General features: G+C 45.4%; 1 protein-coding gene across 1 annotated transcript in view; it reads right to left on the reverse strand.

Annotated features, from left to right (window-relative positions):
* The window catches only part of wdr93 (WD repeat domain 93), a 57493-nt gene that overhangs the window by 22795 nt on the left and 20769 nt on the right, over positions 1–13929 (reverse strand). Inside the window, exons 7-8 of the mRNA XM_078530011.1 lie at positions 5818–5874; positions 3570–3651 (exon numbers count right to left, since the gene is read on the reverse strand). Of these exons, the coding sequence (XP_078386137.1) occupies positions 3570–3651; positions 5818–5874 (139 nt within the window). The remainder of the gene's footprint in view (positions 1–3569; positions 3652–5817; positions 5875–13929) is intronic.

The following is a 13929-nucleotide window of genomic DNA, read 5'->3' on the forward strand; positions in this document are numbered from 1 at the left end:
TTTATTGAAGCTTTTTATTGTCTATTCAATCTCCCTGAGGCAGCTCAGGGAGATTGCTGCGCTCTTTCGTGCGCATGGTGGCCTGTAGCCCTAGTGCCACCATACTCCCTATCTGCTGGAGCCTTCTCACCTTTCCCATTTTTTTCTATTCATTCATGGGATGGGCGTTATTGGCTAGGCCAGCATTTATTGCCGATTCCTAACTGCCCTTGAGAAGGTGGTGGCGAGCCACCTTCTTGAACTGCTACAGTCCATGTGGTGTAGGTACACCCACAGTGCTTTTAGGAAATTCCAGAATTTTGACCCAGTGTCAGTGAAGGAACGGTGATATATTTTCAAGTCAGGATGGTGAATGGCTTGGAGGGGTGTTCCCATGTATCTGCTGCCCTTGTCCTTCTAGATGGTAGCGGTCATGGGTTTGGTAGGTGCTGCCTAAGGAGCCTTGATGAGTTTCTGCAGTGCATCTTGTAGCTAGTACACACTGCTACCACTGTTCATCGGTGCTGGAGGGAGTGAATGTTTGTGGAAGGGGGTGCCATTCATGTGGGCTGCTTTGTCCTGGATGGTGTCAAGATTCACATAATCCCTAAAGATGGTGACACAGGCCGAGATTTTCTGTGCCCGCAGGCGGCAGGCGTGTTCGGTGGCAAGAAGGCCAAAAATCCGCTTCATATCGTGAAACCAGTTTGCCATCGGACATTGGGAACCTCATTGTAATATACCAGCATATCAGTGTAAGGCCTGTCACAGGGCTCATCCCTACCACCCCCCCTCCCCTCACCCCCTCCTTCCCCCTCCCCTCACCACCCCTCACCCCCCTCCCCTCACCTCCTCCTCCCCCACCTGGATTGTCCACCTGCTTCGGCAGGAAAATACGCATGCACTTGGCAGGCTGCACTTTGCTTGCAACTTCAAAATTTGTTTGCTTACCTTGCTTCAGTCAGCACTTGCAGTCATCAGCACTAGGCTTCACAGGCAGCAACACATCACTTTTAGGGGGGCTCATGGGTAGGTCTCTACCTATCAGATCAGTGATATGTGGGTGGCTTTTCAATGGCTGCAGGGCTAGAGCTTGCGTCAGGAATGGGGAGACGTGGCCTCAGGCAAGGGAAGAAACTGTAGGGCGAAAGCTGTACTGGGGAAGGAGGGTATCCCAGGGTGTGTGTAGGAGCACATGTTGATCTGTGCAAGTGGCCTCAAGATGGTGAGGGCTGAGGAGGCAGTTTCCGGAAGAGATGAGGCCAGATGGACATGTGAGGGTGTGTGTGAGAGAGTGAGTGGTGATGTCCCTTGAGTTGGCAGTGAGTGTGTTGGGTTTGAGTGTGTGAGTTTAGAGCGATGAGATGGTTGCTATACCCTGGCTGCACGGATGAGATCATTCATCCTCTATCTGCATCGGATGGCCAACCTCTTTTGTGCAGCATTGGCACTGTTCACCACTACCATCGCCTACCAAGCCGGAGTGGTAATGTTGCTGCCCCTCCTGCGACCAGAGTGGGGGTTGAGGACATCACAGCGGGCCTCCACAAAAGGCACTCAAGGGCTGCAGTCTTCTTGCCTTTTGGGGCCATGTCTTCTTTGCTGCAATCATGGGCAGGAAACACTGAGCGCAGCTGTACTTTAAATGTGGTGCCTGGCGTGATGAAGCAGCGAGGTGACGGTGTGGCAGGCGAATCGGAGCCCGCCCGCCATCGAAACGGCATTTATCCCGGGAATGCATGATTAATGCGGCGGGTTTGGGGTGATATGGCTTGAAAAGCTGCCATTGCGGCCGGCAGAAAAAACGTCGTTTTTGCCACTCGCTACCACACAGTGCAAATCTGGGACGATTCCTGCCACAGCCTCTGATCCCACCATCTGGTGGCCAAGTCAAAAGGTGCAGAATTTGCTCAAAATGTAATTGCTCTTCCCTGTCAACTGAGTGGATTTTCAACGTAATGGTAAAATTATCAGAGCTTATATATCGGCCAGAATCTTACGTCCCGTAGTGGGCGCGCGCCCGACCCAAACAGACGTGAAATAGTGCAAGATGACATCAGGCGAGCGTCCCGACATCATCGTGCACTCGTCTACGCCCGCCCTCTTCCCACCCACACTCAGGCAACACTGAGCATTTCAGCATGTTTCACACTGGCCGGCCATTAATTAGCCAGCCAGCGTGAAATCGCAGTCGGGGGCCAATCGTGGCCAGTGGCCCATTTCCCGTCCGCTCCCGGGCCCACCGATCATGTGCGCCCGTTGACCAAAAAATTCAGGCCATTGTTATATTTTAAATGTAGTTAACAGTACTGTCATACCAGCATTATATACCTCTCCTGACCTTCTTAAAAGGTATTATTTTGTCAATTTCAATTTTTATCCTTGCAGAAAGTGATGGCTCTTGCTGTGATACGGAATTTAATGCCTTGCCCCGAGACAAGTTTGGAGGTGAGGGGCAGTTCATTGGGGAGGAGAGTACCAGGTGGGAACCCCGAGTTATTCTGGGGTAGGAAGGCTCGTAGGCAGCCTTCCCACCCCTGAGCCATTGTGGCCCTTAAGCGGCCAATTAATGCCCACTGAAGGACCTTAGCCCATCATCGCTGGTATTGAATCAGCAGCAGATGGAGCAGTCTCTGTCGAGTTACCTGCGGGCTTCTGGGGGGTGTGTAGGGGGAGGTGGGGTGGGAGGTGGTGGAGTGACCTCACTCATTCAGTGCCTGATCGAGGCACCCGGCTCTGGGAAGGCTAGTGCGGGCAGGAGCCCTGCTGAGAGCCACCCCCCCCTGTCCTTGCTGCTGATACCCTCCCCCTTTCCTGTACCCCCTAGCCCCCAGCCTGCAACCCCAGTCCCGTCCACACTCAACTCTAACCTTGGGTCCCTCGTCGATCCTGGGCCTCTGGAGGAAGCACTGCCGGCAGCTATCACCACCTCCCTGGTGGCACTGCCTCTGGTTTGCTGGCAGCTCTCAGAGGGCAAGATTTCCACCCTGGGGTCCTTGACCTCAGGAAAGCCTGCCTCTAGCCACTTAGTGTCTGAGACGCACTTAATTCAGCAGGCCTTTCCCACAGGAGGCTTTGTGGGGCTCTTGCCGGCTCTCCAGCCAGCGGGTGAGACTCCCGCTGCCTGGATCAATTATCTCCCATGGTTTTACAGGCACTACCAGCCTGTCGCTACCTCACCCAACTGACCACTTTTCATAAGTGATTGTAGAAACCAAGTTTCAGCAAGCCATTTTATAATTTGGAATGTTACAACCTGTTCTTGCCTTAAGTGTACTGTTCAGCAGAAGTGTGAATTCTAGCAGGTAATCCCACTCCCTAACCTCCAGTGCAATCCTTGCTCAGATTAGCTAATTGAACACAGATTGAAAACCAAACCTTGGTCCTTTGGCTAAATTGCATGTGGCTTTTAACCTTGGAACCATCAGGCAAGCTTTTTTTTGACTACAGTGCGCCGACTTAAATGAGCAGTAACTCAATATAAATCCTCATTACCGCTAAGTATTCCTAACAATAAAGACATTTTGAAGATTAAATTCTTATGGAAACAGCTGTAAGTACAGACTCATGGAGGTAATTCTGGTGCATACCTGCGATCTGTTTGGGTCTTTGTTTCATCGCCAGAACAGGAGGCGTCAGTTTAACATCTTGTACATTTGGTGGATTAAATTGCTAAAATGAAAAAATACACATCATAATTTAATTTAAAAATCATTCCCTGCTTTAATAACAAAGTAATTTTTGATGGTTGAATGAGGTCAAGAAAATCATATTTATCTATGCTGTACAGATATCAAAAGCTGAATTTCAGAGGTGACATGAGTGTAACAGTCCTTGAAATCAAGGCACAATTTGACTGAGTGTGTCATCCAGGAGCCCTAGCAAAATGAAGTCTGTGGGTCAAGACTCTCCACTGGTTGGAGTCAAGCCTAATGCAAAGGAAGATAGCCGTGGAGCTGTGGTTGTTGGAGGCCAATCATGTCAGCTCACATGGACTGCAGAGGTTTAAGAAAGCAGCTCACCGGCACCTTCTCCAGGGCAATTAGGGATGGTAAATAATGCTGGTCTCATCCTAAGAATGAATTTTAAAAAATGAAAGTGCCCCTATTTTGAGAGTGTCCATTATTGTATAAATATAAGTAAATCATAAATGGATGGTGTTGAAAACAATGTACAAAATTTTTTAAAACTCTTAGGGCAGGATTTTATGCGACGGTAAGCGGGGGCAGGGCCCGCTCGTAAAATGACGCACGGTGACGTCGGGGGGAACTCCCGCCTTCACCGCGCCCCATTTAAATTTTCAGGAAGGCAGGGGCGCAGTGAAATCAGCTGTGCACCCGCTGACCTGTCAATGGCCAATTGAGGCCATTGACAGAGGCAATTAAGTAATTAAAGGACCTGCCCGTCCAACCTTAAAGTTGGCGGGCAGGCTAGGAGCCCCAGTGCGAATTGGAAAAAGCATGGAACCTCATCCACGGGCGGGATGAGGTTGCATGTAGCTTTTAAAAATTTTTAATAAAGTTTGTGTGAAAATTATGGACATGTTCCAACTCATGTGACATTGTCACATGAGGGGACACGTTAGGGAAATTTTATTTTTCTATTTTTATCTTTTTGACATTTACAGCCGATCTCCCCGAGGCTGCACTTAGCCTCAGGAAGATGGGGTGCGCTCTTTCGTGCGCATGCGCGAAAGAGTGCACTCTCGATTTTGGGATTCCCCCCTGCCCGCACAGGGAGTGCAGTCTTAATTGGCCCGCCCATGTAAAATGGTGCCGTGCCCCCGATTGGGGGTGCTGATTGGAAGCGTGCCTGTGCGTGCCCGCCATTCAACTTCAGCCCTTAATTCTGGCCATAAGACAACCTGGAGAGACTTACTTAGACTTAGAAGGCTTACTGCATCTCTAGATGCATGAGGCAGACAAAACACATGCTTATGTCTGTTTTCTGTAGCTTGCTTTTCCTGGAACAGATTGCTAGCCTCAAGCCAGAGATTTGAAGCTTGAGGGGCACCACTCCATCAAGCATTGCTGACTAGGAGTCTCTCCTGCTTTTGCCAGCTGTCATGGGTATATTGGAAGGATTTAAAGGTTTACAATCTGCTTGGCTGCATTATGAACACCCTCTGTAGCCATCAAGTCCTGGAGTAGGACTTGAACTTGGAGCTTCAGGCTCAGAGGCAGGAACACTACTCATTGTGCCACAAGACCTCCTCCAACCTGCAGTGGCTTTTGTAATAAGGAAAGGAACCAGCAACTGATAAACTAGAGAGACTTGGAAATAACTGGTATCTAAATGACTTCAGATACTTCCTCTAAGAGTGGGCCTGTGGCATTGAAGGGGCAAACCAGGCTAGCAGCTAAATATTGCAACCTATGATCTAGGCTCTAAAGAATCTGTGAGCAATGCTGAAAGAAATCTGTTTTTATGTATAAAGTAATGAACAATGGGATCTTCTAACAGCCATAAGCAAAGTAGGAGGACACTTTTGAATGAATCTAATAAATCTAAACTGTCCACATGTTATGTGTCAGCTTGATTCGGTTGCTAGCCACTTTGATTCACTCCCTGAAGATTGTGGGTTCAAGACATGTAACTAGATGTTTGTGTTCAGGAACTGAGTTCTAGTGCAGTTTTGAGGAAGTGCTGTGCTGTTGGGTTTGCTACCCTTGGGATGAAATGCAAAACCAAAATTCAGCCTGCCTGTTTAGATAGATGTTAAAGATCCCAGGTCCCATGGCAATAAGAGCAAGGGAAAATAATTGGGAGTTCTCCAAGTATTGTGGCCAACATTTCTCCCTCAACCAATATGACCAAAGAGATTTATGAATCATTCACCTTATTACCGGTTGGGAATTCTTGCTGGGTTGGCATAGCGGCTAGTGTGGAACGTTTCTGAAAGATAATGTGTTACATGAATTAAATCAAGCTAGGATCTTTTGAAACTTGTGTAAAATATTTGTTTAAAGCAAGATTCCTGGTAGAATAGCTTTAGAAGCATACGGCATGCATCCTACCAAGTAGTGTGCTTAAAGAATGCAATTCAGTTGGTGTCAAATGGGAGTACAGCCTTCTTAAAAGGCAGCTAATCAAATGGTTTTGTTGGCTTTGGGGTTTTGCACAATGCTTCAACGCTATTTAATATCATGACGTCTTGGCCAAAGCAGAGTGTGCAGAAGGTGTGGGCTATTATCCCCACTCCTCAATTGTGAAATTTGTTCATAAGATCATAAGAAATGGGAACAGGAAGAGGCCATTCGGCCTCTTGAGCCTATTACGCCATTCAATAAGATCATGGCTGGTCTGATTGTCACCTTAACTCCACTTTCCTGCCTGCCCCCATAACACCTGACTCCTTTGCAGATCAAAAATCTAACTCAGTCTTGAATATATTCAATGACCCATCCTCCCCTTCTGTCAGGCAAAGAGAATTCTAAATATTAATGACCCCTGAGAGAAGAAATTCTTCCTCAACTCCATCTTAAATAGGAGACCCCCTCATTTTTAAACTGTACTCCCTAGTTCTAGATTCCCCCATGAGATGAAACATCCCCACAGTACCTATCCTGTCAAGCCCTCTCAGAATCATATGTTTCAATATGATCACCTCTCATTCTGCTAAACTCCAATGAGTGTAGGTCCAACCTGCTCAATCTTTTCCTCTTAAGACAACCCCTTCATCCCAGGAATCAGCCTAGTGAACTTATTCTGAACTGCTTCCAACGCATATATATTCCTCCTTAAGCAGACCAAAACAGTACACAGCACTCTAGATGTGGTCTCACTAATGTCCTATACAGTTGTAACAAGACTTACCTACTTTTATAATAAGCAGGTTGTGAGGAGTCAGTGTCAAACTCAAACCCACATCCTTCCACTTTGTGGCATAGCACAGTACATAGTTTGCAAACCTTTGGAAATTTTCCGGGAAGATTACCGATCATCTGATTCAGGTTTCAACTTTCGATTCTGCAAGCAAACCTCCTGACTGCAATGCTTTGTAAAAAGTGATGGAAAATTTTCCTGCAAGATCCAGAGTTGCAAGCTGAATAATCCTGGATCTTCTGAGACTTGTGTAACATTAGTGCTTTATTGCACTGTTTCACAGCACCACCCTCTAAAAAAGCTAACAATTTGAAAACAATATATTAAATGTCAATTAGACGGTAGAAATAACATATCCTACCACATCAGAAATAAACTAAGGTACAACGGGGAAAAAAATTTAAAGGGATTTTCATTTAGGGTTGACAATGTGAATTTAATCTAATTTGCAATATTTTGAATTTCCTACACTTTAAACTGAAAGGTGCAAAAGAAACAAATCTAGAGTGCTTACAGGGTTAATTTTAATGTAGACTAGTTAGTAGTTTGGTGCAGGCCTAAACTATATATACACAAAAACAAATTGATAACTGCAGTGTGCATTGAGCTAATAAAACATCCTCTCTGGCTAATGAGCGGAATCAGCAACATTTGCAGCAACAAGTAGGAGCACACAGGAAATGAGAAAGGTTTAACCACTGCCCCCACCCCTCTATCCTAACTCAAGTAAGATCAAACACCTTAAAACCCATTCCCGTTATGGATCTGCTTTTTGTAAATAATTTGTAATTTCATACACCAAAGTATTGCTTCAAGGGAGTGCTGTAAACTGTCCATTTCGCATTCAATAGTGAAGCAGGCTCAAAGGGCCGAATGGCATCCTCCTATTTCTTATGTACTTATATTCATTTGTTGCATTTGTAATCTACATGTTGGTTACACCGACATTTAAATTAAATTCCCACTCTTCTGGGGAGGGCAGCCTTTCCACATCTGGTAGGTAAAAATGATAGGGCCAGCCAGGAATGCAAGGCAAATCTTCCTTATTCCTTACCCCGTCATGTTAAACTCCTATAATAAAAGCAAAATACAATGGCTGCTGGAGATCTGAAATAAAACATAAAGTTTTGGAAATACTCAGCAGGTCTGTCAGCATCTGTGAAGAAAGAAACAGAGTTAACGTTTTGAGTCCAATATGACTCTTCCTCAGAACTGAAGCAAGGCAGGGTTTTATGTTGTTGAAAAAGTGGGGAGGGGCAGGTGGAGCAAAAGAGAAAGGTCAGGGTTAGATTAGAGGGCAGGGTGGATTAAATGACAAAGATGCCATGGAACAAAAGGCAAAGAGAGTGGTAATGATAGCACTAAAGAAACAAAGGGCTGGACCAGAGTAGGTGTGAATAGCAGAACAAAGGTCAGCACTGTCTGAAACCACAAACATGAGAACAAAATTCTGGACCCACACTTCGGGGGAAAACTAATTCAAAATGGAGGACAGAGTTTATGGACTGAAGCTGTTGAACTCAATGTTGAATCCAGAAGGCTGTAAGGTTCATAATCGGAAGATGAGGTGCTGTTCCGCCAGCTTGCATTGGGATTCACTGAAACATTGTAGCAGGCCAAGGACAGGTATATGAGCATGAGAGAAAGATGGTGAATTGAAATGGCAAGTGGCTGGAAGGTCGGGGTCATGTTTGCGGACTGAACGGAGGTGTTCTGCAACGCGGTCATCCAGTCTGTGCTTGGTCATGCCAATGTAGAGAAGTGAATGAGAAGCATTGTGAGCAGTGAATACGGTAGACTAACTTGAAAGAAGTACAAGTAAATCACTGCTTCACCTGGAAGGAGTATTTAGGGCCTTGGACAGTGAGGAGAGAGGAGATAAAGGGGCAGGTGTTACACCTCCTGTGATTACATAGGAAGGTACCATGGGAAGGGAAAGAGGTTTAGGGGTGATACAGGAGAGGATAAAGGTGTCACGGGGGGAACAGTCCATCTGAAATGCTGACAGGAGAAAGGAAGGGAAGATGTGTTTGGCGGCGGCATCATGCTGGAGTTGGCAGAAATGGCGGAGATAATCCTTTGAATACCGAGGCTGGCGGGGTGGAAAGTGGGGACAAGGGAAATCCCACTGTGGTTCTTGGAGGGAGAGTAAGAGGTGAGGACAGAGGTGTGGAAATTAGGTTGGGTATGGCCGAGGTTCCCTGTCAACCACAGTTGGGGACGGTGGGGTGGGGGGACTCCTTGGTAAGGAAAAAATAAAACACGTCAGAAATGTTGTGGAAACTAGCATCATCAGAATAAATACAATGGAGGCAGAGAAACTGGAAGAATGGAAAGGAGCCCTAACAGGAAGTGAGTTATTAGGAGGTGTAGTTGAGGTAGCTGTGGGATTTGGTGGGCTTGTAAAGAATATTAATAGGTTGTCCATCCCCAGAAATAGAGACAGAGAAGTCAAGGGAGGGGAGGAAAGTGTCAGAGATGGACCACGTGAAAGTGAGAGAGGGGTGGAAAGTGAAAGCAAACTTGATGAATTTTTCCAGTTCTGGACGAGAGCACGAAATGGCACCAATACAGTCATCGATATACCGAAGAAAGAGTTGTGGCAGGGGACCTGAGTAAGACTGGAACAAGAAATGTTCCACGTACTGCACAAAAAGACAGGCATAACTAAGACCCATGTGGGTACCCATAGCCACACCTTTTATTTGGAGGAAGTGAGACAAGTTAAAGGAGAAATTGTGTAATGAGAGAACAAGTTCAGTCAAGCAGAAGAGGGTGGTGGTGGATGGGAATTGTTTGGGCCTCCGTTCAAGGAAGAAGCGGAGATACCATTCTGGTAGGGGCTGGGAGTGTAGAGAGATTGGATGTCCAGTGTGAAGAGGGGGTGGTTAGGGACAGGAAACTGAAAATTGTGGAAATGACATAAGGCATCAGAAGAATCACAAGTGTAGGTGGGAAGAGACTGAACAAGGGGAGAAAAAATAGAATCAAGATAGGAAGAAATACATTCAGTGGGGCAGGAACAGGCTGAAAGAATGGGTCTACCAGGGCAGTCCTGTTTGGGATTTTGGGAAGGAGGTAGAAATGGGCCATATGGGGTTTAGGGGGCAATGAGGTTGGATGCTGTGGAGAGATCACCAGAGGAGGTGAGGTCAGTGACAGTCATGGAAACAATCGCTTGATGTTCATTGGTGGGGCCATGATCCAGAGGGAGGTAGGAATAAGTGTCTGAGAGTTGGCGTTCAGCCTTTGTACGGTAGAGGTCGGTGACAACAACAGCACCACCCTTGTCAGCAGGTTTGGAAACAATGTCAGGGTTTGACCTGAGATAACGGAGTGTAGCAAGTTCAGAGGTTAGAATGGTTCAGGGGAACAGAAAAATTAAGACGGTCGATGTCACGCTGACAGTTCTCAATGAAAAGATCAAGAGCAGGTAAGAGGCCAGAGGGAGGGGTCCAGGTGGATGGAGAATACTGGAGGTGAGTGAAAGGGTCCGTTGAGGGGAGAGGACTCCTGTCCAAAAAAGTGAGCAGAGACGCAAAGGCGACAGAAAAAGAGTTCAACGTCATGCGGAGCACGAAACTCATTGAGGTGAAGGTCTGAGGAGATAAAATTGAGTCCTTTGCTAAACACAGATTGTACAGGTCATTATTATGTTAAGCTTCTACCCACACTGATCCAGCAGCAATGGGAAATAAAAGCATCCCTTATGTATTCCCAGTAATTAATGTTTGCCTTTGGCCTGGAATTAGCAATATTCCGTGATCAGAGCTACCCAGAAAACCTGCCTCCATTGAAATGTTTTGGAGCCACAAACAGAACCACAATTTAGCTGTTTACTCTGATGGAGTAACCCTGTAAAATAAATGGGTGTAATGTCCCAGCCATCTAAAATGCTGAATTAGATTCATTACAACAGTACAGTTTTGCCCTGAAATTACGATCTGGGAAACTTTATTTGCCCATGCATTTTAAATAGTTTCACAGCTTCAAGTAACAGCGTGTTTTCAAACACGTCAAACTTATGTATATTAGTAGCCCATAGTGCAATTTCAAAGTTTTTGACACTGAATTCTGCTTGATAGGAAGTGATAATAAGGTTATATATGTGATTGACAATTACCAAAACAAATTGTTCTTCCACTCATTCTGAAATTCTCAGATTTGCAATACTAATGGCTGTGTATAATTGCTTGGCCAGTTACTGCCATTATTCTTGTGTCACAGTGAATTTAGCTGATAGGCAGCCACCATTGTTCTACATTAATCGGCAGAGTAGGAGTCAAAAATTAGAAAAATACATCACTCCATTAGGATTGTCCGTTAGTAAAATCCTTACATCAGGAACACATAATTTTGACATTCACACAGCCTTGTATGGCAATTAATTGCACACTTCACCAACTCATTAAAATCACATTGATAATTCTCTCACTATCAGAATTCAGTTCCAATGAAAGGTCTCAGATGAAACATTAATCTGTCCTTTTTCAGAAATGTTGAATGACCAGCTATGTATTTCCAGCACTATTGTTTTATTTCAGATCTCCAAGATTTGTGCTTTTTATTTCTACAAAGTATTTTCTGCACTTAATTCACATTATGCAAAATTATTCATTGTAAGGCAAAACATTAGCTTTTTTGAGGGAATCAAAAATCAATCTATTTTCTACTCGCTAAGTCCTACAGATCCACCTGCAGCTAAAAGTATAGATAGCATAGTCCAATGGCTAATTCCTCAGTGCTTTGACATATTGGCACCTTGGTCAACCATGATTGGCTTGGCACCTTTCATCTAGTGAACCATCAAGGCTGCATTTTTGTACCTTCAATGCTTATTTGAATCGTCAATGTTTACCACCTCACCAAATAATTCCTTGCCTATCTATCCTTGCTCATCCTTTTAAACCTAGTTAATCCAGATTGAGATACTGGAGGTTTTCTAGCTCCCATGGAACTATATCTCAATGAGTCAGTGGGTAGAATCGTCCCAGATTTGCACTAAGTGCGGTAGTGGGCAGGTAAAACGACATTTTACCTGCCAGCCGCAATGGCGGCTTTTCACGCCATATCGTCCCAAACCCACCGCATTACTTATGCATTCCTGGGAAACACATTGTTTCCATGGCGGATGGGCTCTCATTCGCCTGCCGTGCCATCACCTCACCGCTTCAGCACGCCGGGCACCATATTTAAAGTCCAACCATGCACACACCTCTCAGCGCTTCCAGCCCACAACTGCTGCAAAGACATGGCCCTGAAAGGCAAAAAGACTGCAGCCCCCAGGTTCATTGACGCATTCCTCAAGCACTTTTTGGATGCAGTGGAGGCTCACCATGATGTCCTCTGCCCCTGCTCTGGCTGCAGGATGGGCAGAAACCTCACTAATCTGGCTTGGGATGCGGTGGCAGCGGTGATCAGTGCCAACGCCCTGCAAAACAGAACAGCCATCCATTGCCAAAAGAGGGTGAATGATCTTCTCCGTTCCGTCAAAGTCACTCTTCTCATCACTCTCAACGCACACTCACAAACCCATCACACATCCACAGGGCCCTCACTCACTGCCGATTCAAGGGACATCACCATTCACCCTCTCACACATGCCTTCATTGTCCTCATCCTGTCCATGGGACTACTCACCACCCACACATGCCAGGCATACTTATCATCTGGCCTGGCAGGCATCTGCTTACACTCTCTCCATCTCTATTCATGCAGGACAAGTTTGCACACAAAAGGGAGAGATCCACAGACCGGTGGAGGAATGTTTGAAATCAAGGTCCTCACGGACTTTGAAAATAGAGCCATCCAGCTGGCTGGCGATGACCAGGACCGATCCTGTGCTGATGGGAGGTCGATGCTGCTCTACCAAGTGAGGATCCAGCAGTGTAACATCCATCAGACAACCATGCTGTGACTGATGTGTCCTGTTTCACAGGCCACTGCCTTGTACTAATTATCTCCCCTTGCTTCCGCAGGCACTTCTAGGAAACAGCTGATGGAGTCCATGACCCAGGGCCTCCAATCAAGCCCCGAAGAAACCTCTGAAGAGGAACCTGGAGGCACCCTCACTGAAGTCCCATCACAGCGCTCACCCACACCCTCCACCAGCATAGAGACACACACCTTGGTGGGACCTAGGTTTTGTCACAAAACTATAATAAGTTGCATAATATTATTGTGGTTTATTGTAAAGTATGTTTATGGGTGTGAGCGTAGGTGGTTCTGTCTGTGTGATTTAATTAAATTAGAGTCAGATAGCTGCAAGCTTGAAATTATCAAAAGAAGGTAGGGGTAAAAGGCTATTGAATTGCTAATGAGTAAACATGGACGAGGTCTTAGCATGTAAGGTGTCAAAGTAATTTGTATGTTTAGATAAGTGGAGTTGTTTGGGTTTCAAAGGGGTGGTAGGATGTTTACAACTAACAAGATAAATAAGGCAAAGTTATTATGTTTATTTTTCCTGAAAGGTACTGACCATATTAGCAACATGAAAGATTTTTATATTATGGGAAAAGTAAGTTTCCAAAGACATATAGAGCCATGGAATTTTCAGATTAAACAGAAAGAAACATATATAAAGGAAGGAAGGAAGGTGAAGTAACGGGGCCATATAAGAACCGAAAGGAGTGTGTAAAACAACCTCTGGGAAGCCTCCAGCCATGTTTGCAAAAGTCTGCTGTGTCCAGTAACTAAAGTTGGAGAAAAGCCTTTGGAATTCCAGTGTCAAGTGGGTGTTGTGGTAAACGTGCTGGCTTGCTACTTAACTTAAAAATCTATTTTGGTCTGTTGCCTTAAAGGGGGTGTGTAGTTAGGAGTCAGTTTAATTCGGAATTTTGGGATTTGTTATAGCGTTAAGTAACTCTAATCTTATGTATGTGCTTGAAATCTTTTCTTTTGTTAATAAATGTTTTAATTTAGTTTTTAAAATCTGTAAAGGTACTAGTGGATTCATTACTTCTGAATTCAGTGCCCAAATATTCTCGTAAAAAATTCAAATTGCAAAACCATTGTGATAACGTGGCCAAGTTTCCCTTGTGGTTTTGGTCTGCCTGGCACACATCACCTGCCATGTCATAACACTTTACAGTAGCCTCAGGATCACAATCAGGTGAACACATTGCA

Source organism: Cetorhinus maximus, chromosome 26 (assembly GCF_964194155.1).
Source record: "Cetorhinus maximus chromosome 26, sCetMax3.hap1.1, whole genome shotgun sequence".
In the NCBI taxonomy this organism is placed as follows: Eukaryota; Metazoa; Chordata; class Chondrichthyes; order Lamniformes; family Cetorhinidae; genus Cetorhinus; species Cetorhinus maximus.